The sequence below is a fragment of the Sorex fumeus genome, unplaced genomic scaffold, assembly GCF_029834395.1.
Source record: "Sorex fumeus unplaced genomic scaffold, SorFum_2.1 ptg000047l, whole genome shotgun sequence".
Taxonomy (NCBI): domain Eukaryota; kingdom Metazoa; phylum Chordata; class Mammalia; order Eulipotyphla; family Soricidae; genus Sorex; species Sorex fumeus.
This window is the reverse complement of record NW_026606104.1, coordinates 52,753,050-52,779,566: the sequence shown is the minus strand read 5'-3', so window position 1 is coordinate 52,779,566 and position 26,517 is coordinate 52,753,050. Positions and strand designations below refer to the sequence as shown.

The following is a 26,517-nucleotide window of genomic DNA, read 5'->3' as shown; positions in this document are numbered from 1 at the left end:
ATTCCCAGCATCCCATATAGTCCCCCGAGCACCACCAGGAGTAACTCCTGAGTGCAGAGCCAGGAGTAACCCCTGTGCATCGCCGGGTGTGACCCCCCCAAAAAATTACAGATACATTCCTGAATCATGGATCCCCTAAAAATGAAAGTATTTATAGATTCTGAAGCTTACACATGCTTGAAACTGAGGTTAGTTATTTCCTCACTGATGATTAAGAAGATGGAGTTTTATGCAGTCACGTGTGTTGGATAACACTGGATTGTCCTTGCTGCTCCCAGAGGGAGCTTAGGGTTTATTGAGCCACTCCCACAATAGTGCAACTGAGGCACATCCAATTCTGTCAGGCACTAATAATCCTATATTGCTTTTCTCTTTCCCTTATATTATCTGTATGGTCTATTTAGCAATGTCCTTTTCGTATAGACAGGAAGACGATGATATGATATTTCTAAATATCAATTAACATCGGAGTTAATTGACTCCAAAATAATATTTACTCTTGGGCATCCATGTTTACGTGACTTATGCCTCAGTTGCGCTTAGTTCCTAGCACTCCAAGAGCAGGGACTGGATGGACCCAGGACAAGCTGTGAGCTACCCTGGCATAGAAATGGACCAGGCCAAGTGCCACGACACTTAACTGTTAAGAGCACAGTCATGCAAAAACTCTGTTACAACCCAAAAAAGAGGTAACTGAATAAGGACCCTGCTGGGGTTAGAAGAGACTAACCTGGCTGAGGACCGTGGTCTGGAATATATAGTGAGAAGTCCCTAGGAAGAACCAAAATATAAGTTTAGTATATCTCTTACTGTGCTCATACAAAATGGCGTTATTAGAAATATTATGAGAAGTAAATTTACTATGACTGTTTAAGTGGATTCCTAGCTGAGGAGAAAGCAATACACCCTGGATGGAATCCTGCCCTTGGCAGATCTCCTAGTAATTTTGAGTAATCTCCTTAGACAAGATTTTGTCCTTGAGAAGGAGTGGCTTTTACCTGTCTTTGTTGATTTGTTAATGTTCAACCCCACCTTTGTATCCACACCCTACATGATTCCTATATAACTGTGCTGTAAGGGGTTGTGCGGGGATGGGGAGAGACTGAAAACTGAGATGAAGAGGGGAAGACCAGAGAGAGAGGAGAGATGAAGACCAGAGAGACGAGATGGCGGAGTAAGACATGAAGTAAGACGGGTTGTAAGATGTTTAGGAGAGTTGCTGAAGAGAGAATTGTGGAAGATGCCGAGGACAAGACTCTGAAACTAGACTCTGAGAAGGAGATGAAGACTCGACGCTAAGCATCAATGATGCTGAAGACTAGATGCTGAGGACTAGACGTTGAGGACAGAAGGTCGACAAGACATTGAAGAAAAATGAGGAGGAGAACTGAGACTTTGGAGACTTTGAGGTTTGCGAGGAGACTTGGATGATGGAACTCTGATGACCGGGACTTGGACCAAAGTGACAACTATGACTGCCATAAAGGGAGAGAACGGACGACGCTGGGGAGTTCACCCATCACCGTTCTTTCACCCGCCATGCAGAAGAGCCTGGGGAGGTGGTTCTCAGTCACCAAAGGCCACCGTCGTGTCCTACCCATGCCCTGGCGCCTACCATTGCAACTCTTTCTTTCCTTTATTTTTAATTTTATTTTCTTGTGTTGTTGTGAAAACACACATGTGCATTCAATTTTATGTTTAAATTTGACTTTTCTTGAGTATTAAATGGAACTTTAGACATGGTTATGTGTAATTAAAAAGGGTGTTGCTCCCTTCCACCTTTTTCCCTCTGGAAAGAAAGATGGCAGCCGCTTCGGAGCTTTATGGAAAGCCAGGTATGAGCCGGTCGTGACGGGGTGACTGAAACCTCATGGGAAGGGGGGCGTTCCTGGCTTGTCCTTCACGCCCTACCGAGGTTAGGAGTTGCCCCCCACGAGCGGCTCTCCGGCACGACCATGGCTCCAGAGCACAGAAACCAATCTCATAATTATCTGACTCTCAGCAGAAATACTTCCAGGCTTAATAAGTAAAATACCAGAAATCCAAAATCGCGTGGCCACTATTGCAGCCGCGTGACATCATTTGATTCTTGTGACCAGCTGTAGATAACAAATTATTTCACAATGCCTTTTCAGCATGTCGGATTTGGGGGTGTAAACTCTAAATAATAATGATGCATCTTTTGTCGAAACAGTGAATCTAATCAAAGTAGATGGAGTGTTAACTAGAATTCATCTGCCTCACAGGCATTGGGAGGGTTGGGAGGGGGGCGTTTATTGGGGTTCTTCATGGTGAAAAATAAGTATTGGTAAAGGGAAATGTGTTTGATATTTGCATGACCGAGACTTAAACCTGAAAGCTTTGTAACTTTTCCCACAGTGATTCAATAAATAAATTTAAAAAAAAAAAAAGTAAAGTGCTGGGCAAAGGATGAGGCTCAGCAGCAAAGTGTATACTTTGAAGGTGTGAGACTTGGGTTTAATATCTAGCAACACACCAGAAAAGTAAAATGCTTTAGAGAAAATTTCTATTAATTAAAATAGGGACTGGAGAGATAGTACAGTTGGTAGAGCACTTCTTGCATGCGGATGATTGGGTTTGATCCCTGGGCATCCTATATGGTCCCCTGATCCCTGCCACCTATGTGATCCCTGAGCACAGAACCAGGAATGCACCCTGAGCATCACCAGATGTGGTCAGAAAACCAAAGGATAGTGCAGTGAGTAGTACATGTGCCTTGCATGTGGCCTACCTGTGTTCCATCCTTGACCACCCATATGATTCCCCAAGTCCACCAGTAGTGATTCCTGAGTGCAGAGCAAGGATTAAGCCTTGAGAACCACCAGTTATTGCCCCAAAACAGAGAGGGGAGGGAGGGAGGGAACGAGGGAGAGGAGAGAGAGAGAGAGAGAAAGAGAGAGAGAGAGAGGATGATACTTTGGCTTATAGGAAAATTCATTTACTCATCTAAGTACTTGATTTCAACTACTTTGTGCATAGACAGTGCAAATATAAAGAAGTATATAGACTCTGCCCTCTAAAGTTTAGTTCACTGAGCTAGAGAACATGCTTTGCATGCAGGAGCCCCAGATTCAATCCCTGGCAACACATAATATCCTGAGCACAGACAGGTGTAATCTCTCGCCTAACCAAAACTTTAAGTTTACAGTCAAAGAAAATAGATAGATAATGATACCAGTAGAGGTAAAATAGATTTGAAAGAGTGTTTTAAAAGAAATGTATAAAGAAAACTACAGGCCGATATCCCTGATGAACACAGATACGAAGATTCTCAACAAAATATTAGCAAATAGAATTCAACAACTCATCAAAAAGATCATACATCATGACCAAGTGGGATTCATCCCGGGGATGCAAGGATGGTTTGGAAATCAATCAATATAATCCATCAAAAGAAAAGATAAAAACCATATGATCAAATCAACAGATTTCTCTGTCAAATGCAGAGAAAGCATTTGACAAGATCCAGCACCCGTTTATGATGAAAACCCTTGCCAAAATGGGTATAGAGGGGACTTTCCTCAATATAGTTAAAGCCGTCTACCACAAGCCTACAGCAAGCATCATCCTCAATGGGGAAAGCCTTCTCTCTAAGATCAGGAACGAGACAAGGTTGCCTACTCTCTTCACTGCTGTCCAGTATAGTACTGGAAGTACTTGCAATAGCGGTTAGGCAAGAAAAAGATATTAAGGGCACTCAGGTAGGAAAGGAAAGGAAGAAATCAAGAAATCAAATATTTAGAGAACCCCAAAACCTCTCTAAGAAACTCCTAGAAACAATAGACTTGTATAGTAAAGTTGCAGACTATAAAATCAATACCCAAAAGTCCATGGCTTTCCTATATGCAAATAGTGAGAGAGAAGAAAGTGACATGAAAAAAACAATCCCATTCACAGTTGTGCCCCAGAAAATCAAGAACCTAAGAATCAGTTTAACTAAGGAAGTAAAAGACCTGTACAAAGAAAACTACAAAATACTACTTCAGGAAATAAAAGAAGATACGAGAAAAAAAAACACTCCTGAAATTCATATGGAACAATAAGCCCCCATGAATAGCTAAAGCAATTCTTAGGAAAAAGAAAATGGGAGGCATCAACCTCCCTAACTTGAAACTCTACTACGAAGCAGTAATAATTAAAATAGCATGGTACTGGAACAAAGGCAGAACTGCAGACCAATAGAACAGGGTTGAATATACTGACATCTCCACCCAAAAATATGATCATTTAATCTTTGATAAGGCAGCAAGAAAAGTGGAGCAAGAAAAGCCTCTTTAACAAATTGTGCTGGCAAAACTGGACAGCTTCATGCAAAAAAATGGACTCAGATCTTTGCCTAACACCATGTACAAAAGTAAGATCAAAATGGATTAAAGACCTCAACATCAGACAGAATTCATAGGGTACATTGACGATAAGGTTGGCAAAATCCTCCACGACATTGAAGCGAACGGTATCTTCAAAGATGTCACGCCACTGGCCAAGCAAGTGAAAACAGAGATAGACAAATGGGACTATCTTAAACTAAGAAGCTTCTGCACCTCAAAAGAAACAGTGACCAAAATACAAAGACAGTCTACGGAATGGGAAAGGATATTCGCCCAATACCCATCCGACAAGGGGTTGATATCAAGGATATATAAAGTACTGGTTGAACTCCACAAGAAGAAAACATCCAACCCCATCAAAAAATGTGGCGACGAAATGAACAGAAACTTTCTCAAAGAAGAAATCCGAATGGCAAAAAGGCACATGAGAAAATGCTCTACATCATTAATCATCAGGGAGATCAAAATAACAATGAGATATCATCTCACACCACAGAGACTGACCCACATCCAAAAGAACAAAAGCAATTGGTGTTGGCACGGATGTGGTAAGAAAGGGACCCTCCTTCATTGCTGGTGGGAATGCCGACTGGTTCAGCCCTTTTGGAAAACAGTATGGACGATTCTCAAAATATTAGAAATTGAGCTCCCATTTGACCCTGCAGTATCACTCCTGGGAATATATCCCAGAGAGGCAAAAAAGTATAGTCGAAGTGACATCTGCATTTGTTTGTTCATTGCAGCACTGTTTACAATTGCCAGAATTTAGAAAAAACCTGAGTGCCCAAGAACAGATGACTGGTTAAAGAAACTTTGGTACATCTACACAGTGGAGTACTATGTAGCTCTTAGAAAAGATGAAGTCAAGAAATTTACATACAAGTGGTACTACCTGGAAAGTATCATGCTAAGCGAAATGAGTCAGAAAGAGAGGGATAGACATAGAAAGATTGCATTCATCTGGGGAACATAAAGTAACAAAATAGGAACTGACACCCAAGAATAGCCAAGATAAGTACCAGGAGGTTTACTCCATGGCTTGTAGGCCAGCCGCACATGCTAGGGGAAAAGGCAGCTCAGATAGAGAAGGGAGCACTAAATAAAGGGTGTTGGGAGGATCCTCCCAGGGTGGGAGATGCATGCTGAAAGTAGACTATAGAGCAAACATGATTTCCACTCAATGCCTCTTTTGCAAACCATAGCACCCAAAAGGAGAGAGAGAACAAAAGGGAATGCCCTGCCACAGAGGCAGGTTGGGATGGGGGAAATGAGGGGGTGGGAGGGATACGGGGATCATTGGTGGTGTAGAATGGGCACCGGTGGAGGGATGGGTACTCGATCATTGTATAACTGAAACTCAAGCACAAAAATTTATAAGTCTACAACTGTACCTCATGATATTTCACTAATATTTATAAATAAATAAAAATTAAAAAAGAAAAGAAATGTGTAGATGCCAGGGATGTAGTTCAGTGATGGAACACTTACCATGCATGTGTGAGGCTCTGAATTCAGCCAGTGTTCTGCACTACTGAAAACAAACATCAACAGCACATAGGGAAATGTCTTGAGAGTTCTGAGGAAGAGGGGCTGGAGTGATAGCTCAGTGGGTAGGGTGTTTGCCTTTCACGCAGCCAACCCAGGTTCGATACCCAGTATCCCATATGGTCCACTAAGCACGCCAGGAGTAATTCCTGAGTGCAGAGCCAGGAGTAACCCCTGTACATCACCGGATGTGACCCAGAAAGCAAAAATAAAGTCCTGAGGAAGAGAAGAGTCTTCCAGCTTTGATTATCAAGACAATGAAATGGAAGTAGATCTTTTGTTTGTTTTTATTTTAGGGCCACACTCAGCAATGCTCAGGGGTTACTCCTGACTCTACGCTCAAGGGGCCATATAGGGTGTCGGGGATCAAGCTCTGGTTGTAAACAAGCGCCCTGCAGACTCTACTCTCTCTCCAGCCCCAGAAAGAAGTAGATCTTGGTGCTTACTGTTGCCAGAATATTCAAACTAATTATGTTCTAGTTTCATGCCTCTGTGAGAATCTCTCAACCTGGGTATTCCATGGACAGTCTTTTTACCATATGAACTTCAGTAGACTTCTATTAAGCAATTTTTTGTAATAGGCATATTGTCAGGACTTTTAACAAATGTCTTACTTGCAGGACAAGAAATATTTCTCCCAAATCACCAAACTTTGTGTTGCCATATTTATTACCTTTTTTAAAGACCTGTCAACATTTCCATCCCTAAAACCAATATTAGGGGCTGGAGTGATAGTACAGTGGGTTTGCTTTGCATGAGGCCAACCTGGTTGCTATGTTGGACACCCTGTATGGTCTCCTGAGCCCATCGGGAGTCATCCCTGAGTGCAGAGCCTGGAGTAAGCCCTGCGCACTCCCAGATATGGCCCCAAATGCAAAATAAATAAAAAATAAATAAAATCAAAACCAGTTTTAGGGACCTGATCTTAATCTTTCAAACTTTTTTTGGTATATGTTTATAAGAGATGTTGAAGATAAAGCTCTGTTGGCTAATGACTATTGCTTCTCTGTAACTCTTTTAGGTGTGATCACGATGGCTGTGGGAAGGCATTTGCAGCAAGCCACCACCTTAAAACTCATGTCCGTACACATACTGGTGAGTGTGGGCTAGTTTTTATTTTTGCCTTCATTGACTCCGTAACTGTTTCTGCTGAGACCTTTGGAGGTTTGGGAAGGGAGCAGGTCTAATCCGCTTAGCCTTCCTTCCTCTCACGTTTATATTTCTTTCAGATGTCAAAAGGATCTAAAGGTCGGATTCAAGAATCTAAGCTTAAGATATGAAACCAATAGAATTTTTTTTAAAGGGCTGGTGAGATAGTTCAGAGTTTAAGGCACTTACTTGCCTTATATCCCACTGTCCAGTTCTGAATCCAAGCACCACATATGGTTCCCTCAGAACTGCCAGGGGTCACTCCTGAGCACAGAGCCAGGAATAGCCCCTGAGCACTGTTGGGGTATAACCCCAAAGCAAACAAACTAAGAAGGGGTGGGGGAACAAAGACTAACCTACTCTTCAAACTTCCTGGGAGCAGCTCATTCTTAGTGCTCTGCTCTACACAGAGTTTTAGGACTGAGATGATTAGCATACATTTGTCCAATTTTTAACAGTTCCTTGAATCCTTGTAAGAATATTTACTTCCCTCTTTTAGAGAAAAGCAGATGGCTTGGTCCAGTGAAAAAACTTTATGGTAAAATTAATATTGTCATTTTTGCAGGTGAAAGACCTTTTTTCTGTCCCAGTAATGGCTGTGAGAAAACATTCAGCACTCAATACAGTCTCAAAAGTCACATGAAAGGTCATGATAACAAAGGACACTCTTACAATGCACTTCCAAACCACAATGGATCAGAGGTGTGCAATGTTTTTTATTTTCATGTGGGCATCATAGAACAATAAAAGTTGCTTTGTATCAATGGTTACGGGCTTGTGAAAATAGCTCAGTATTAGATCACTTGCCTTGCATGTATGTAAGACCCTGGATTTGATCCCCAAGTAATTAAAAGTAAAAGATTAAAATATTCTCTCTGTAGGAGCCAGAGGGAAAGTACAGCAGGTAAGACCTTGAGATGGCCAGTACAGGTTCAATCCATGACACCCCATATGTTCCCCAAAGCCCGTCAGGAGAGATCCCTGAGTGCAGAGCCAGGAGTAAGCCCTGACCACCACTGGATATGGCCCCCAAAAGGAAAAAATAAAAAACAACCACAAGAAAATAACTTCTCTGTAAATCTGTTAATGAAAGACAAGAAAGCAAGGTCTATACCTTTGTAGTGGGTAGCTGTGTTCTTGAAATCAGAGGTCTCAGAATGGCTTTGAAAGAGCCAGCCAGATGTTCTAGAAGAGTGATATCTTCCCATTGATAGCTTCAATATATCTTGTATTTGGGACATAGATTAATGATTTTCTTCATGAAACGGAGAAACATCTATTGGAGAAACAAGAAGAGTCTGAAGGATCACTTGTCCTTCTGAGTGTTCCGCAGGCCAGAAGGTTTGAGAGACAGTGCTTTAAGGCATTGTGCCACAGAACAAACTCAGCCAGTTTTTGGTAGTTTTGTCTGTTCTTTGCCAAGCCTCCTCCTCCCTACCCCCACTCCCACTATATTTCACTCTTTAAACTCCATTCCAGAGAGATTATGGGATAAATATAGTGTTTCATTCCTAGTATGTATTGGTCAATTACCTTAGATCTTTAAACCAGTGGCTTTCAACTGCTAGTTCTCATGCCAGTGCTGGTCCACTGGTGTAAAAAGGTTAACCACTATTTTAAGTTCAGAAAATGAGCATTATTAATATCTTACTTTTTTTATAGTTAAACTGAAGCACAGTGACCTATTTGAGTAATCAGTTTCCACAGTATACAATTTGACTTTGGGAGAGACAGCAAACTCTAATACTGTGCTTTCCAAATTTTAAATAGCATAGATTCCTTAAAAAGACTCTCCCCTGCATTTTATTAATAATTACAAATTATTACTGTATGTTTACTGTGTGCCAAGTACTATGTTAAGTGCTTTCATTTGGGTTATGCCATTCATTAAAGGTCTGCATTACTGTTTTTGTTTGTTTTTCTTTGGGTCACACTGGTAATGCTCAGGGGTTTCTCCTGGCTCTGAGCTCAGAAATTACTCCTGGGGGCTGGAGAGATAGCACAGTGGGTAGGGCGTTTGCCTTGCACGCGGCCGACCCGGGTTCAATTCCCATATCCCATATGGTCCCCTGAGCACCGCCAGGAGTAACTCCTGAGTGACGAACCAGGAGTAACCCCTGTGCATTGCCAGGTGTGACCCAAAAAGCAAAATAAAAAGAAAAAAGAAATTACTCCTGACAGTGTGCAGGGGACCATATGGAGTTCTGGAGATTGAACTCAGGTTGGCTGCATGCAAGGCAAGCACCCTACCCACTGTCTTATTGCTCTGGCCCCTCTGCATTACTGTTAATACTCCAAATTGCTGGTAAGCTTGAGGCAAAGAGAAATGAACTAATTTGCCAATATACCCAAAGTTTGGAATTAAGTCTTTATTTTTGCAAGCAGTCTGGTTCCAGAGCCTTATTCTTGACCTCCTTTGCTTTAAGAGACAAAATTGTTGTGGGAAGTATAGCCTCAGAAGCTCTGCTTTGAAATTCAGACACTGACACTAAAATGTATGATCTTTTAGGTACATGACTTTTTTTGTATTTGCATTTCTTTATCTGTAAAACCAGATAATTGGGGCTGGAGTAATAGTATAGCAGGCAGGATGTTTGCTTTGCACATAGCAGACCCTGGTTGATCCTTGGCATCCCGTATGGTCACCAGAGCACCTCCAGGAGTAATTTCTGAGTGCAAGCCATGAGTAACCCCGAGCATTACCAGGTATGGCCCCAAACAAACAAAAAACAGATAAAAAAAAATCATTGTGTGTGTGGTTTTTTTTTTTTTTTTTTTGGCAGGGGTCAAGGGGAGTCACACCCAGCGATGCTCATGGGTTACTTTTGACTGCACTCAGGAATTAACTCTTGGTGGTGCTTAGGAGACCCTATGGGATGCCGGGGTTCAAATGCAGGTCGGCCATGTCCAAGGCAAATACCCTACCCACTGTGCTATCTCTCTGGTCCAAAATCTTAAGATCTGAGAGTCTGGGCTGGAGCGATAGCACAGCGGTAGGGCATTTGCCTTATAAGCGGCCAACATGGCCGACCCGAGTTCGATTCCTCCGCCCCTCTCAGAGAGCCCGGCAAGCTACCGAGAGTATCTCGCCCGCACGGCAGAGCCTGGCAAGCTACCCATGACGTATTCAATATGCCAAACACAGTAACAACAAGTCTCATGACGGAGACGTTACTGGGCCCGCTCGAGCAAATCGATGAACAACGGGAGGACCGTGACTGTGTCCGTTTATTAAGTCATGATTGGTTTCCTCCTGTTTTGTAATAGTCTAAGGTTAGTTTAACTGTTTTAGCGTTGGAGACTCCAGTACTCAGAGTTCAGAATCCAACTACTATGGGTCAGTCTACACTGCAGTGGAGTGGTTCTTCTCTAGTCACAGGTTTTGAGTGATGTCTAAATTGCCTTGGAGTCCTGAATTTATGTCTCCAGCATGGATCCCTTCCTAAATTTATCTTGTGTATTCAACTCTCCACTGTGTGACTCCACCCAGAGACCATCGTCTCTTCTCACACTTGACATGTACAAACCTATTTCTTTGTTCTGCCTGACCAAAAATCTTTCCTTCTGGGTTCCTTTTTTCTCTTATGCCTCATAACCACTACAAAATGTGTTCTCTCTCTCACTCTTTCTCTCTCTCTCTCTCTCTCCCCCCCTCTCCCCCCCTGCTCCTTCTCTTCCTCTCCCTTCTTCCCCCCATCCTCCCTCCCTCCCTCTCCTGTCTCTCTTTCTCTCTTTCCCCTCCTTCTCCCCCTCCCTCCCTCTCGGATTTGGGTTAAGTTATACTCTACAGTGCTCAGGGGTATTTCCTGGCTCTATACTCAAGTATACCTTTGTGTACTCAAGGAGCTCTATGTGATTCTGGGGATCAAGCCAGGTCAGCTCCGTGCAAAGTAAATGCCTTACCTCCTATACTAACCTTCCAGCAGTGTCAGTTCTCTCTTGAGAATATTTAGATTTTGGTCACTTTTGATTAAGGTAAAGGTAAAGGTAAAGGCCCTCCCGTTGATCGTCGATTTGCTCGAGCGGGCCCAGTAACGTCTCCATTGGAGACTTTGTTGTTACTGTGTCTGGCATATCGAATACTCTCGGTAGCTTGCCAGGCTCTCCGAGACTTTTGATTACTTCATTATTTTTGTATGATGACTAAAGTAATCCGTTTAGTGTTTATAGCACCTTTCCCCCAATTCCACTTCATCCTTCTCTATAACCCTTCAGTAACTTCTTTTTGTCAATTAAAGGAAGTTCAAGTGTTGGCATTGGTCTTCACTCTAGATTGATCACATCTGTGATTTGATCTGCTGTTACCTCATTCCAGCTATTCTTGTGCTGCCTCAGAGAAGGAACAAAGACAGCTGCTGCTTTGGGGATCTTTGTTCTTGCTGTAACCTCCACTTGGAATACATGGATGTGTTCATGGCTCAGTTGCTTCCTTCCAGAGGAGACTTTCCCTGATCGGATGAAAGGGCAACTCTGTAACTAGCTTTCCCTATTCTCCCTACTCTCCTTAGTACTGATCATCTATGTCTATCCTAGATACTTTGTAACAAGATCTTGAATACTAGATTCAAGTGTGCACTTTGGTGAGATAGACTTTGTTTTGCTCATTGCTGTACCTCCTAAGCCTAGAATGGAGCTTAATAAATAAAAGTCCAATGAGTATTTGTGGAAAGTATGCACGAATGGGAACATCTGATCCATGTGAGGTAAGCAGGCTACTACAGATAGTGTGTCAGGAGCCATTGGCATCCTAGGAATCAGGAATTCAGGGTTGACCCAGGCAGTTGATTTGCACAGTAAACCCTCAGCACAGCTCTGCGATAGGGTGCTGAGCTGCCCGCTGGAGGAGCACAAGAGGTAGAAGGGGCTTTCACAGTAGGCAGAAGGTAGAGGGGCTTTCAGTCTGGCACATCAATTTTGTGTTCTCTTTAGCTCTGCGCTTTTAAACAGTTACCTGCCATTCTTCGCATCCATTTTTTTTTAATGGTGATATACTATAATGTTTCAAAGATTTATAGGAGTAGCAATTAGGTCATATGAAATTGCTTTGTTAATGATAAGTCCAATTATACAAATAATACTAATTTTATGGCTTTTGTTACTCTCAACACTACTTGTAAGCTAATTTTTAAGCTCTGTTAACTATCTTTTTTTTTGGGGGGGGGGTCACACCCGGCAATGCACGGGGGTTACTCCTGGCGCTGTGCTCAGGAATTACCCCTGGCGGTGCTCAGGGGACCATATGGGATGCTGGGAATCAAACCCAGGTCGGCCATGTGCAAGGCAAACGCCCTACCTGCTGTGTGTGCTATTGCTCCAGCCCCTCTGTTAACTATCTTTAATGTAAGAGATACATTTAAGCTATCAGGATTTTTTAAAAATTAGTTCGCATAGCCTTTGCTTTGGATTGTTTATACCTCTCCAAATAACACATCTGGATATTTGGAACTTTAGGGCCTTTGCAGCCAAGAGTTTTATTACATGATATGTTACTATAAATCCTGATTTTTTGTTAGTTAGAATTTTTCTCTTTTACAGGATACAAATCACTCACTTTTGAGTGACTTGAGCCTTCTAGTCACAGGCTGTGAGTTTTGAGAAAATTCCAATATAGAAGTGTACTGTGGTGTAGGTACTTGAAAAATAAGTACAAAAATTCCCATTGGTGGGAAAAAAAGGAGGGGGAGGATAATGTTTAAAAGTCTTCTAGGTTTAGTTATACTCAATTATGACTATATATTGGGTTTTGGTTTTGAGGTGTTTTTTTCTCGGATAAGAACTCTTATGGTGGGGCTCACTCTGGTGGAGGATGTGGTGTTGGAACAGTGTATGTATAGAACACTGTCATTCACAGTGTTGTAAATTATGGTACTTAAAATCAAAAAAAAGAAGAGCAATAGTACAACGGGTAGGGCACTTGCTTTGAATGCAGTCAATCCAGGTTCCTACCCTGGCATCTTATATAGTCCCCCAAGCTTTCCAGGAATAAGCCCTGAGCATAACCAAATTGACTTCCCCCAAAAAAGGGCGTATCTCTCACAGAAGAAGTTATCCTCTCTGAAGCTGAATATCTTTTGAGCTGGTCACTCATGTGATAGTCTCCTGCCTCCCAAAATTTTTCTTTATTCGCTTAGCAAATATTTATTGAGTGCTTACACCATCAGGCAGTATGCCCATGCTGAGCTTGTAGTGCTGAAGAAATAGGTACGGTATGTCCTTGAGAAAATTAAAATTAGTGCACTGTTGGGTGGAGACAGATGCTCTAGTATCCAGACTGTTGTCAAACTCTGCTATCTGCTGTGAGTTCCTCTTCTCCCTTCTTTGAGCCACTACCTTGGAGTTAGGAAGGGAAAGGCCCTGTCAGCACTCTGCCGAAGGGTAGTCCATTGTCTTTTGGCCTGATTACCTCAGCTCCCGCTCATATGAATCTCCCTACCTTTCCCAGGGCTCTGTGATGGGCCTTGCAGACACTTGAAGAAGCCAGAGCAGGCAAACTCCCTCCCGAGAATCTGTGCGCTTAACCATGTCCCCAGCACTGCTTGCTGAACTGTGTGTGTGTGTGTGTGTGTGTGTGTGTGTGTGTTTTATTTCTGGTAAATAAATAGAACTCAGAATTCTTGTGAGTATACACAGAAGAAAAAGAAAACATGGTGAAGGGGAAGTGTTTGAACAGAGACTAAGTGATAGGGGAATGTTGTGAAAAAGTGTGCACCTCTAACACCTTAGGTGCTGAGAAGTGTCTGGGAACATCATCTGATGCTGCAGTTTGGGGGTGGGGGGATGTGAGTTGGGAAGCTGGGCCACATCAGGCTGAACTCAGGGCTCACTCCTATCTCTGTACTCTCGATCACATTAGTAGAGCCAAGGATCGAATCCAGGTCAGATATGTGCAAGCAAATGCCTTAACCACTATCTCTGATGGGCCGGAGTGACAGCGCAGCGGGTAGGGCATTTCCTTGCATGCCAACCACCCAGGTTCGATTCCTCCGTCCCTCTCCGAGCCTGGCAAGCTACCGAGAGTATCCCTCCTGCGCGGCAGAGCCGGGCAAGCTCCCCATGGTGTATTTGTGATAATCTCCTGCCCCCGAAAATGACACGCCAAAAACAGTAACAACAAGTCTCACAGTGGAGATGTTACTGGTGCCCACTCGAGCAAATCGATGAACAATGGGAGGACAGTGCTACAGTGCTATCTCTGGCACTGATGCTTCATTTTTATGTAAGCACTTCTAGGTCTTGGTTCTGCTAGTAATTGTAGTCATGTGTCTTAAACCATCTTTGTGCAGAATATGGCTATATATACTGGACATCCTGTAGACTCCAGCTACTTAAGGGACCAGAGTAACACAGACAGACAGAGGTAATGCTTGGAAAAAGGGTCTACTTGGAAGATAGCCAAGGCATTGGGTGGGTTTTCAGGTTTTATAGCTTATCAATCAGGGCAATAGCTGGTTAACACCAAAAAAGATGGTCAAAACTTGGTAAACCCTTAGCTTTACTAGTTTGCATAATAAGAGGACAGAGTTCAGGGCTGGCACAGCATACAGAAAGTGAGGGCAAGGGCTGGAGAGATAGCACAGCGGGTAGGGCGTTTGCCTTGCAAACGGTCGACCCGGGTTTGATTCCCAGCATCCTATATGGTCCCCTGAGCACCGCCAAGAGTAACTCCTGAGTTCAGAGCCAGGAGTAACCCCTGTCCATTGACGGGTGTGACCCAAAAAGCAAAAAAAAAAAAAAAAAGTGAGGGCAGATATCCCAGAAAGGAAAGTGCCATCAGAAGGAACCCCAAGTTTAGCTTTTAAATTGTCCACATCTCTCATGGATCATTCGTTCTGAAACTAAAGATTATAGTTGTCGCCTACCTCACGGGGAGTTTGGAATGGAGTGTTGAGACAAACATTTATATTACAAGTAGTAAAGCAGAAGTCAGTTTCCACAGCACATCATTTGCAATTTCCAGGGATGGTATTGTCAAAAATTAATATACAAGAAGAAACAGGAACTTTACTCCTACTCAAGAATTAAGGTGTGGGGGGCTGGAGCGATAGTGCAGTAGGTAGGGCACTTGCCTTGCACACAGCCAACCTGGGTTTGGCCCCCAGAACCCCATATGGTCCCCCGAACCCTGCCAGATGTCAGATGAGCAGATAGGATGTGCGATGCCTCCCTTTGTTTGGGAACCCACTCCTAGCAATACTCTCCCTGAAGTGCTAGGGACCATGGTCCTTCTTGGGTCTGGCAGTGCTTGTGAATCACCCGAGCTATACTTTTGAAGTAGGATATTTTTTGTGGGAGGAGGAGGGGAGCTGGCACACCCATGATGCTCAGGGCTTATTCCTGGCTGTATGCTCAGGGGCCACTCCTGACAGGGCTTGGGGGATCATATATGGTGGAGGGATCAAACTTGGGTTAGATGTACGCAAGGCAAGTGCCCTCTCTGCTGTGCTAGCCCAATACTGGCCCAATACAAAAGATTTTTGAGTAGTTCTTATATGCTCAAAGCTATAAAAAAAATTACAATGATTGAATAAATATAAAATCTCGGCAGAGAAATAGAAACTATAAAAAAATTACCAAATGGAAATTCTGGAACCGAAAAATACTTCTAAAATGAAAAACTCACTTGATGGGCTTAACAGATTGAAAATAGCAGAAGAATCTGTTAGATTGAAGATAGATCAGTAGAAATGAACCTATCTGAAGAACAAAGAATATCACTCAGTGTGCTTTCTGTGACTTTCTGGCATATCAGTTTTAGGACTAATGCTCTAAAAGATATCTGTGCTGGGGCCAGGCAGATAGTACAGAGATTAAGGCACACACCTTGCATGCAGCCAACCCTGTTTGACACCAGCACTACAAGGGGTTCACCAGGTATAGTCGTAAAGGTCCTTGAGCACTTGCCAGGGTGGGCTTGCGGGTGCTGGGAATCTCAGCACTGAGCCACTTCAGTGCCTTCTGAGTTACACCTCCTGAAATTTCTGGGTAGAAGATCACTTCTCCTAGAGATTTTGTTCAGGGGCTTAAAAATCCATTCCTTGACTAGGGGTGACATGCGATTGAGGAGTTTCCTGAAGCTCTGGAGTCGCCAAGTAAGTGCAGTGTCTTGGTATTAGGAAACATTAGGTAATGGTTAAACAAAAGAAAGTAAACAGAAAAAAGAAAGCAATTTTTTGCTTGCCTTGCATGCAGCTGCAGCTGTAAACCTGGTTTGTACCACTTTTGGTCCCTGAGCTTTGCCAGAGGTGGCCACTGAGTACAGACCCAGGTGTAGTCCATGAGTACCACACAATGTGGCCAGAGAGGTAATATAGTGAGTAGGGTGCTTGCCTTGCATGTGGCAACCCAGCTTCTATCCCCGACACCCCATATTGTCCCTCAAGCCTGCCAGGAGTTGATCCCTGAGCAGAGAGCCAAGAGTAAGCCCTCAGCACAGCTGGGTGTGGTCCTGTGTCCCTCCCCCCACCCCCTCCTGCTCCAGCCCTGTCAAAAAAAAAAAAAAAGGAAGAAGGAAGGCTTTTCTGTCACAGTTGATTGCAGCATGAGAGAAGTTTGTGTCTGTTGGGGTCAGATGACTTATACCTATTTTTCCCAGCATTTGACTCAGATTTAGAAATAGTTTTATTTTTAGCTTTTCACAGACCAACTTGAAGTAATCAAATTGATTTTAAGAATGATGAAGTGTTAAAATCAGATGATCATATTGTATGAGGTAATCAAATCATATTATGGGGTTCTAGGCAGGCACCTGGTTATGTGTCCTAGAAATCTTTGCTGTTCTTAAAAATTAAAGAGGGTTAAGAGAGTTAAGTGGGTTAAGTCAGGAATAGCCCACTGGACTTCCTGTTGTTGAACTTCAGGATCTCTCCTCAGCCAGTTTCCAGTATCTTTCTGTCTCTGCTTAATGACAATGACCCCCTCCCCCCAGCCTCTTGTCTTCTCTGCTTTGGGGAACTGTTCCCATTTCTTTATCCCCAGGGGTTCTTCCTTGAAGTTCAGCAGTTACTGAATTTTAGTTCTTTAAGCGCTTTCCTTGTTTTTTAAAGAAAGGGCCAGAGAGATAGCTCAACAGGCCGAAGTATATATGCTTTGCCACTGAGCCCCAGGTTCAATCCCTGGCACTGCATGGTTCATTGAGTATTACTAAGAGTAACACCCCACCACCTCCTGCCCAGCAGAGTAGCCCCTGAACATTGCCAGGGACCCCAATAACTAAACAACCTCCTATCCTAAACAAAAAACACCTGAAAAAGTCTTACGCACCCAGAAAAGTTCATATATCAGAAATGTGTTCTTGAGAATCCTCACAGTTCATCATATCTGTGTAACCAACACCTAAAAGTCTTCATTCACATGGCCCTTAAGAGACCTAAGTCACTAAGATGAATTTTGCCTATTTCTGTGCTTTGTATAATTTTGTCTTTTAGTTTCTTCCAAAATTATGCTTAAGAAACAAATACATATTGTTGTATATAAAAATAGTAAGAGATCCATTCTATTGTTAAACAGTATTATGTATTAATAAATATTATCAGTTTGTTCTTTTGGGTGGCATGGATGAGTTCGGGTCATACCCAGCACTTAGGAGTGGCCTCTGGTGGTGTTCGGGGAACCATTTACAGCGCCAGTAATCAAACCAGGGTCAGCTGCATGCAGGGCAAATGCCTTCCCTCCTATTCTGCTCCCCATAGTTTGTTTGGCCGTGGCGATTTGGGCAATTTCTAGTGTGGAACCATTAGACTAATACTGCTGTGAACTTTTTTGTACATGATCGTTTTTAAATTTATTTTTGTTTGGGGGCCACACTTGGTGGTGCTCAGGCCTTACTCCTGGCTCTGTACTCAGATCACTCCTGACGTGGCCTGGGGTACCAGGGATCAAAACTAAGCTTGCGCCCTAACCGTTGTGCTGTATCTCCAGCTCCCATGTACGTAGTCTTTTGGAATCACACAGGCTTATTCATGTTGTGTCAGTGTTATTGTTGATAATGTTTTATAAAAGGTATAACTATAGTAACTATAAAGGGTGCTGGAGAGATAATATCGGGTAGACCACTTGCCTTGCACAGCTGGGTTAGATTCCCAAGTACTCCATATGATCCCCTGTGCCCACCAGGAGTGATCTCTGAATGCAGAGCCAGAAATAAGTACTGATCACTGCTGGGTATGGGCACCCTCCCCTACTCCCACCCCCTCCTGCCAAAAAAGGTTAACCATAAAGAAGTTACAGAGTTTTGCAGAGCACAACACCCAAAAGGAGAGAGAGAGAACAAAAGGGAATGCCCTGCCACAGAGGCAGGGTGGGGTGGGGAGGATGGGGGTGGGAGGGATACTGGGATCCATGGTGATGGAACATGGGCACTGGTGGAGGGATGGGTATTTGATCATTGTATAATTGAAACCCAAGCACAAAAATTTGTAAGTCTACAACTGTGCCTCATGGTGTTTCACTAATAAAAATTAAAAAAAAAAAGTTACAGAGTTACTAAGCTGTAAAGTTCAGTGGCAGTTGTTAGTTGTATGTATGTATGTATATATTTGAATATAAATGTAATATGGAGTTTATATGTATGTGTAGATATTGTAAGGAGTATTTCTTGGTGTCTACATGAAAAGTTTGGGGTCCACTCTTGGTTTTTATTCTTACTTCCCTCTGGACTGGCAGCCTTGCATAACTTCTTGCCTTCACCGTCTATCATTGGTAGTCAGATTTCTCGAACTACCACTCTTGTTCTTTTAGTTGATGAAATCATGCGAGAATAATTGACCTCTTCTTGGCTCATATGACCATTTTCATTTCTGAGGATCTCTACATTGTTAGACAGTTCCGCTCCCCACACTTCTCCTCAGCTGCATGGTGATCCTTTTCTTTCCGAGAAGCAGAGATGTTGCTAAATTGCCTTAAAAATCAAGTTGGGGTTGGAGAGATGGTACTGTGGGCAGGGCATTTACCTTGCATGCGGCTGACCGGGGTTTGATACCCAGCACCCCCTATTGTACCCCGAGCCTGCCAGGAATGATCCCTAAGTGCAGAGCCTGCCAGGAGTAAGCCCCAAGTCCCGCTGCGTGTGGCCCCCAAATACATACATACATACATACATAAAGTGAAGAGGTTGATGGTACCACAGAGCTAGAACGAAAGTAGGGAGAAAGCCCTGAGCATCATTGAATGTGGCCAAAACAGACAAAATCAAGTTGGTAGTGGCGCATAAGCTGACCTGACGGTAGATTTTGTTGATAGTGCTTTTAAATAGTTTTCAGTTACTTGCTCTAGTTGCTTTACTCGCTTTTAGTTATCAGTAGCTTTCACCAAGAAATTCCATTCGGAGTCTGTTCTCGAGCTCTGGCATTCTGCTACTTGCTGAAGCCCCTTAGGTGGTGGGTTTGTGCTCTCTGCTGTGCCACATGCTGTCTCCTTGCTACAGTTACTTCTCTTACTTGCCTGAACTCCTGGAAACTATTTCCTTTGCCACTGCCCTACAAAATGAGGGGTGGAGGTAGACTGCGAATTTTAAAATTGCTGTTTGAAGCCTGAATATTTTCTTTCATTTGGTGCCTGTCCAGAACTTGGACCTTTGTTTTGTATACATTTTATCTTTTTATAAATGCCTCTAGCCTTTTCCTAACTGTAAGTTACAAAGAAGCATGCAGTGACAATTATGCAGTGGTCATTGTTGACTCATTATGTTTCTTTATATATTGTTTGACTTATTACTATTTGTCCATACTAAACTCTCACACTCTTGGCATATATGACCTTGAAAGATATTTATAATGTATTATTTAAGAAAAGCAAGTTGTGGTAATGGGTATGGTATTTTACAATGCTTCTCCTACCCCTGTCTTCCTCCCTCCTCCCCCCCTCCCCCACCACCATACATGAAGGTGCTTAGGACTTATTCCTTGCTCTGTTCTCAGGAATCACTTCTGGTGGCGCTCAAGGGACCACATGTGGTATTGGGAATCAAATCATGGTTGGCTATGTGCAAGCCAGGCACCTTACTCGCAGTTCTAGCTCTCTGCCTCCCACCCCCATTTTTATGTGGCGCTGGGCATTGAACCCGGTGTCTCACCTATGCAAGGTATGCCTTCTACCACTGAGCTACATTCCTGGCCCCCAGATTTGGTCTTTGAGAGCAGAGGTCAATAAATCTGGGAGATAGGATAGTTGCTTGCCTTTTTGTAAAGAACCAGGCAGTTAATTTTTTTCAGCTTTTCCCAAATCTGTAAGTCTGTTACAACTCCTTGACTGTGCTATTGTGCAAAAGCAGCGTAGACAAGACAGAGATGAATGGGCATCCTTGTGTTCAAGTATTAACTGTCAAAGCAGGCATTCAGCCTACAAATCATTTTGCTGACTTCTGTTTTAGAGTAGGTTAGAGAAGTTATTTGTCACTTTGGAAAAGAAGTTAGAAACAAGGAGCATTATAAAAGATAGTTCTAGTTCTGCTACCCTGAGTATGTTCTCTCCTGGTGGAGAATTGCCTCAGGATGCAAGTCTCATATCTTTGTATCTGTCTCTGTCTCAGGCGCAGGGCCAGGATCTCAGCACAGCTTCGCCAGTGATCATCTTTGCATCATTACAGGATGCAGATGATACAGCGATTCCGGAAGAGCCTCAAAAGACAGGTTGGTTACTTGGATGCTTTCCCCACTCCAGTCCCCACACTGACAAAGGGACTCTATCCTATGGCTCACTGAAGGGCATGCGGATTCAGTGTGATTCCAGTTCCTTCTGCTAAAGTGTCACTGTCCTCCCGTTGTTCATCGATTTGCTTAAGCGGGTCCAGTAACGTCACCATTGTGCGTCACTATTGTGAGACTTGTTGTTACTGTGTTTGGCATATCGAATACATCACGGGTAGCTTGCCAGGCTTTGCCATGCAGGCGAGATACTCTCAGTAGTTTGCCGGGCTCTCCGAGAGGGGTGGAGTAATCGAACCCGGGTTGGCCGCATGCAACTCAAACGCCCTACTGCTGTGCTAAAGTGTACTTCTTAAAATTTTGTTTTGTTTTTGGGCCATACTTGGCTCTAGGGCTGAGGACTTATTCCTGGCACTAAGATCAGGGATCACTCCTGTCAGGCTCAGGAGACCATATGGGGATCCAGAGATTGAACCTAGATCAAACATGTATAAGGAAAGTGCCTTACCCACTGTATTATTGCTCCAGCCTCTGGAGTGTACTTTTCATGAGGGGTCAGTGCCTCTTTTTGTTTTGTTTCGGGGCCGCACCTGTCTGTGCTAAGGATTGACTCCTGGTAGCAGAGGACATATGTGGTACCAGGGTTTCGAAGTGGGGTCATTGGGGTACAAGGCAAGAACCTTAATCTTTGCAATATTAGCCCTCAACTTGTCATTTCCCCTTACTTCCTTTAGCAAGGTTCTACTTGCCTGGGACCTTCATTTGCTCTTCTAACAGTTCTTGTTCACTTTCAAAATGAGAACTTTTCTCTAGGAGCTCTTTTTTCTATGAGCTCTTTTTACTTTGGATGTGATACCATTCCATGAGTGGGTAGGTCTTCAGATGTTATATCAAATTGTATTTGCATGAAAATCTGTCCCTAAAACTTCCTAGTCTCAGAATGTGTTCACTGTTCACGCCAAGAAGGATGTCAGGGTATCTAATCTCTTTTTCAGAAAAATCTTTGGGTGCTTCTCTTTACAATTAGGACTGAACTTGGTTTTTACAGTTAAAGAGTACAGTTAATCATGAAGCCCGGTTATTGACAGGAAGCATCGTTAAATGAAAAGCAGAATGCCATCTTGCTAGCAATGAAAGAATTGGCCCGACCCGACTTTAGTTTAACAGACTTCAGCTGGTTTAGCCTATAATGACTCTGTTTTTGTAGTTCATGTAAGGATATCTCTCTCTCTCTCTCTCTCTCTCTCTGTGTATATATATATTTTTTTTTTTTTCTTTTTCCTGCCAGCTGCCTTGATTGAAAGTTTTAATGGTGATACAGAGTCAGTCAGCGATGTTCTGCCATCCACAGGAAATTCAGCATCTTTATCTCTTCCACTTGCACCACAGCCTGGCATCTCTGAGCCACCCCAGCCTCTCCTATCAGCCTCAGCATCGTCTGCTCCTCCGCCTGCTCCCTCCCTAAGAACTGGTTCCCAGCAAGCTGCATTTGGCAACCCCCCTGCTCTTTTACAACCTCCAGAAGTGCCTGTTCTCCACAGCACACAGTTTGCTGCTAATCATCAAGAGTTTCTTCCGCACCCCCAGGCACCCCAACCCATCGTACCTGGACTGTCTGTTGTTGGTGGGGCTTCTGCAGCAGCAGCAGCAGTGGCATCTGCTGTAGCAGCACCACCCCAGCCACAAAGTACTACTGAGCCCCTGCCAGCCATGGTCCAGACTCTGCCCCTGGGTGCCAACTCCGTCCTAACTAATAATCCCACTATAACCATCACCCCTACTCCCAACACGGCTATCCTACAGTCCAGCCTAGTCATGGGAGAACAGAACTTACAATGGATATTAAATGGTGCCACCAGTTCGCCGCAAAACCAAGAACAAATTGTAAGTATTATGTATTAATGGATCGCGGGCAGTGAAGTATATTTCTACATGAGTGGCATGTTTCCAGGCTTTTACCTCAAAATAGAAAACGGTGATGATACCCTCCCTCATCAGTAATTCTTTCTCTGAGTCATGGCCCCTGTGGTCAAGTTCTGAGAATGCTGACATCAGTACCTCCACTAGGGAGGCAGAAGAACCACCTTCAGATCCACCTCGCTATGAACACTTGAACAAATCTTCCATCTGCAGTCGGATTTTGTCATCTAGTCCAAGAAAGCAGTTGACCAGCACCGAGGCCCAAACCGTTTTAAGGGAAGCAGTTCTTTTGTAAGGCAGACTCACTGGAACCATTCTGCAGTGGCTGAGTCGGAGAAGTGGTCTGTACTTCCTTGGAGACCACGATAGGGCCATTTGCTATCAGTGTTTGGTTTTGATGACTAATAATTTGGTTGTTCTATTTTTAAAAACTTATATTTTGGTTTTGGGGGGCTATACTCAGCTTTGCTCAGGGCTTATTCCTGACTCTGCACATAGGGATCACTCTTTGCAGGACTTGGGGGATCCTGTGGGGTTCCAGGACTAAGCCCAGGCTAGCCACGTACAAGTTAAGTGCCCTACCCACTGTACCATCACTCCAGTCGCTAAGTAAGCACTTTTAAATGCATTATTCAGTTCATCTCAGGTATCACAAGAGCTTGGTATGGTTTTATACACTAGAGAGCTGATATCAAAAAAAGTTAAATGATCAGCATAGGTCATGCAGCCTAAGTACAAAGCGAGGATTTGAACATAGACCAACCTTAGAACCTACCATTGTGCTACCAGATGAGGGGTTCAGAGGCTCAGACTGTGGGTAATTAAACAGGGTAGTCAGGCTTGAGGTATGAGGAGAAATTAGAGAAGGGTAAAGTAGGAGAACATTTCTCAGTGGAAGTGTCATGCTATCAAACAGTTCAGAAAGTTGTTTAGGAATAAATAGTGAGAGTCCTTCTTTCATGAATGGAATGTCAGCCACCTTTGCACACACTCTTATTCTATTTCCAGATGGTCAGTCACTGAAAATGTCTTTTCATGTTTGGAACCGATCTGCGTACATGTTTGTTTTAACCCCTTACCCTCTATGACTCCAGTTCACTCTGGAGAACTGCAAGGATCAAGTGTTATTCCTATTTTATAAAATTCATTTTCATATGTTTAAATGTTCATGTATTTAAATCATTATTTTGGACTGTCATCTCTTACAATTTAGCCAAAAGCTTTTTCATACTCTTCCTGGACTCTTGTTAGAAGCACTTTTTTTTTGGTTCCACTGGGAGATAGTAGACAAAGCCCCTTAGAAGTATGACTTGAAGAGAGCAGAAGCCCTCTAGTTAATTTAGTAGTCTCTGATGGCTGCTGGGAACAGCTTTCTAGTCCTGCTCGGTGTTCTATATAGAGCTAATTTCACTGTGTGCCAAGGACTCGGCATGCCTCAGCTCACTTCATCTTCGCTTCCTTTGGGCATTCTTTGCTTATGATCCCCATTTTTTTTTTCCTTTTTTTTTTCTTTTTTTTTTCCCCCCTTTATTTTATTTTATTTTTTTTAAAGTTGTAGATTTACAATTTTTTGTGCTTTGGTTTCAATTATACAATGATCAGATACCCATCCCTCCACCAGTGCCCATTTTCCACCACCATGGATAATATCCCTCCCACCCCCTTATGATCCCCATTTTAACAGACAAAGATACCGGGACTCTAAGAGGACAGGTCACTTGCCTTCTCTCACTTGATCACTTGACTTCCCATTAATCGGCGATTTGCTCGAGCGGGCGCCAGTAATGTCTCCATTCGTCCCTGTCACGTGCTAGTGTAGCCCAGTGGCATCTGTTCGCTCTAAGGAACACGAAGAGCCTCAAACCGATTGTTCGTGATCTTGATGAAGAAGTCTGACCATCTGGTAGGTGGGTGGCCACGCGGTCTTTTGACATCCCTTGGAATCCAGTTGGTGGACTAGAACTGTTACCGACTGCCTTCCCTCAACAACTAATAAAGTGAATTTTTACTGAGACGTGACTGATTCCAGGGCCTGACTCTGAGCAATACTCTGTGCAGCCTGAACTGCCTTTAGGCTTTGCAGGGGCTGTTGAGTGTTTCAGCAGAAGCCTTAGCCTGTCTTAGCATGCAACTTAATCCAGCAGGCGTTGGGATACATGATTTTTCAAGCTTCAAAATAAGACCTAGGGAGAACTTAGAAAACTCTGAAAAGCATCAGCTTGAGACAAGCAGCCCTGGAGGATCTTCAGGCACACAAAATTTAGTGGATCAGACGTCTGGGAGAGAGCCAAGGACTAAGGGACAAAGCTGGCGACATTCTCAGCACTGAATGTCAGATGGAGCTGTGATCTCATATCCAAACACAAACAAACCATCACTCAGTACAAAATTCTCTGAACACTGCGGGTTTTCGTGTTTTTGGATCATCTTTACGAGGGAGGTTTTCGGTCCCGGAAATCTTCATATTTTTGTGGCCACAAATGTGTTACTGTTTTTGCATTGTTTTTTGTTTTGTTTTGTTTTTTAATTTTTATTGTATTTTTTTTTTCCAGCAGCAAGCATCTAAAGTTGAGAATGTGTTTTTTACCACTGCAGTACCAGTAGCCAGTAGCACAGGTAAGTAATACTTAGTCTAAAAGAAGCTTCAACTCTCTGGGCCCCTTGAAACACAGTCACTTTGTCCCAGTTTCTAAAACTTTAAAATTTAGTTTGTGATAATTGTATTTTTATTTACTAAGAGTATTTGCAGTTTTCACAACATTGGAAGTTAGTGCTCTTATGGTATAAATCTAAAACTTAAGACTCAGTAGTAATGATTCTTCCCCTTTCAAATACAGTTTTTAAATGTAATCAGAAGGGGCTGGAGAGATAGCACAGCGGGTAGGGCATTTGCCGTGCACGTGGCCGACCCGGGTTCGAGTCCCAACATCCCATATGGTCCCCTGAGCACCGCCAGGAGTAATTCCTGAGTGCATGAGCCAGGAGTAACCCCTGTGCATCACTGAGTGTGACCCAAAAAACAAAAAACAAAAAAAAAGAAATTTTTTAAAAAAATATGTAACCAGAAAAAGTTTGAGTGATAGTTAATGCTAAAGAGAGCAGTTGTTAATTCACTCTACTCTTTTCAGGAGAAATAGCATCTGGGTCAGAGGTTCCTAGTGAGCATGATGCCCTTTTCGTCAATCTTTGTATATTCAGAAACTGGGGCTCTGGGACCTGGATTGCAGCACAGTAACAGAGTGCATGCCTCGCATATATTAGGTCCTAGGTTCAATCCCCAGTACCCATAACAGAAGTTGACACCCTGAAAAATTGAGCCCCTCCAAGCCATAAGTGAGTTTGTGGCAGAGCAGAAGCACTAGTTCTCAGGCCTCCTAACTCCTACTCTGACCTCCTGCCCTATTGTGAAACTTCTTCAAGCCTGTTTGAAATCAGTGTGCACCACACACATACACACAAAAGAGAATGTGCATGCTTGCAAGATTGACTTGGGTGTGTAAAGAGATAAACTGGTATCTGCTGTGTGTTGGAGGCCTGAGGCTCCATATGATTGAAAATCCCAATGGAGCAGGCAGAGCTAAGTAAGTCATAGGCCAGCTGCCTCCCGCCAGCCCTCTCTGAAGCCTTCTGGAGATGTCAGGAGAGGAGGAGCAAGCTGGCTCCTCAGAGATGACTCAGTTCTTCCGAAGAACAACCTGTCTGGGGAGATTAGATACTGGGGAGAACCTGGAGATCATAGGCACCATAGACACGAAGAACCTGTCAGGAAAAGGTGGGTGTCTTCCGTGACTGGCATGGAAGTTGCTGGGGAATATGGCTGAAATGAAGCTAGGAAGACAAGCTATTTTAACATGGTATGTATGACTTCCAAAGGAATAGGAATTTTGTCTTGAAGGGGATGGGAGAGAGTTCGG

At 43.3% G+C, this 26,517-nt stretch overlaps 1 protein-coding gene across 1 annotated transcript in view; it reads left to right on the top strand.

Moving 5' to 3' along the window:
• MTF1 (metal regulatory transcription factor 1) overlaps window positions 1-26,517 on the top strand; it is a 56,052-nt gene that overhangs the window by 23,781 nt on the left and 5,754 nt on the right. The window contains exons 5-9 of the mRNA XM_056123020.1: window positions 6,916-6,989; window positions 7,609-7,745; window positions 20,569-20,668; window positions 21,972-22,567; window positions 25,156-25,219. Of these exons, the coding sequence (XP_055978995.1) occupies window positions 6,916-6,989; window positions 7,609-7,745; window positions 20,569-20,668; window positions 21,972-22,567; window positions 25,156-25,219 (971 nt within the window). The remainder of the gene's footprint in view (window positions 1-6,915; window positions 6,990-7,608; window positions 7,746-20,568; window positions 20,669-21,971; window positions 22,568-25,155; window positions 25,220-26,517) is intronic.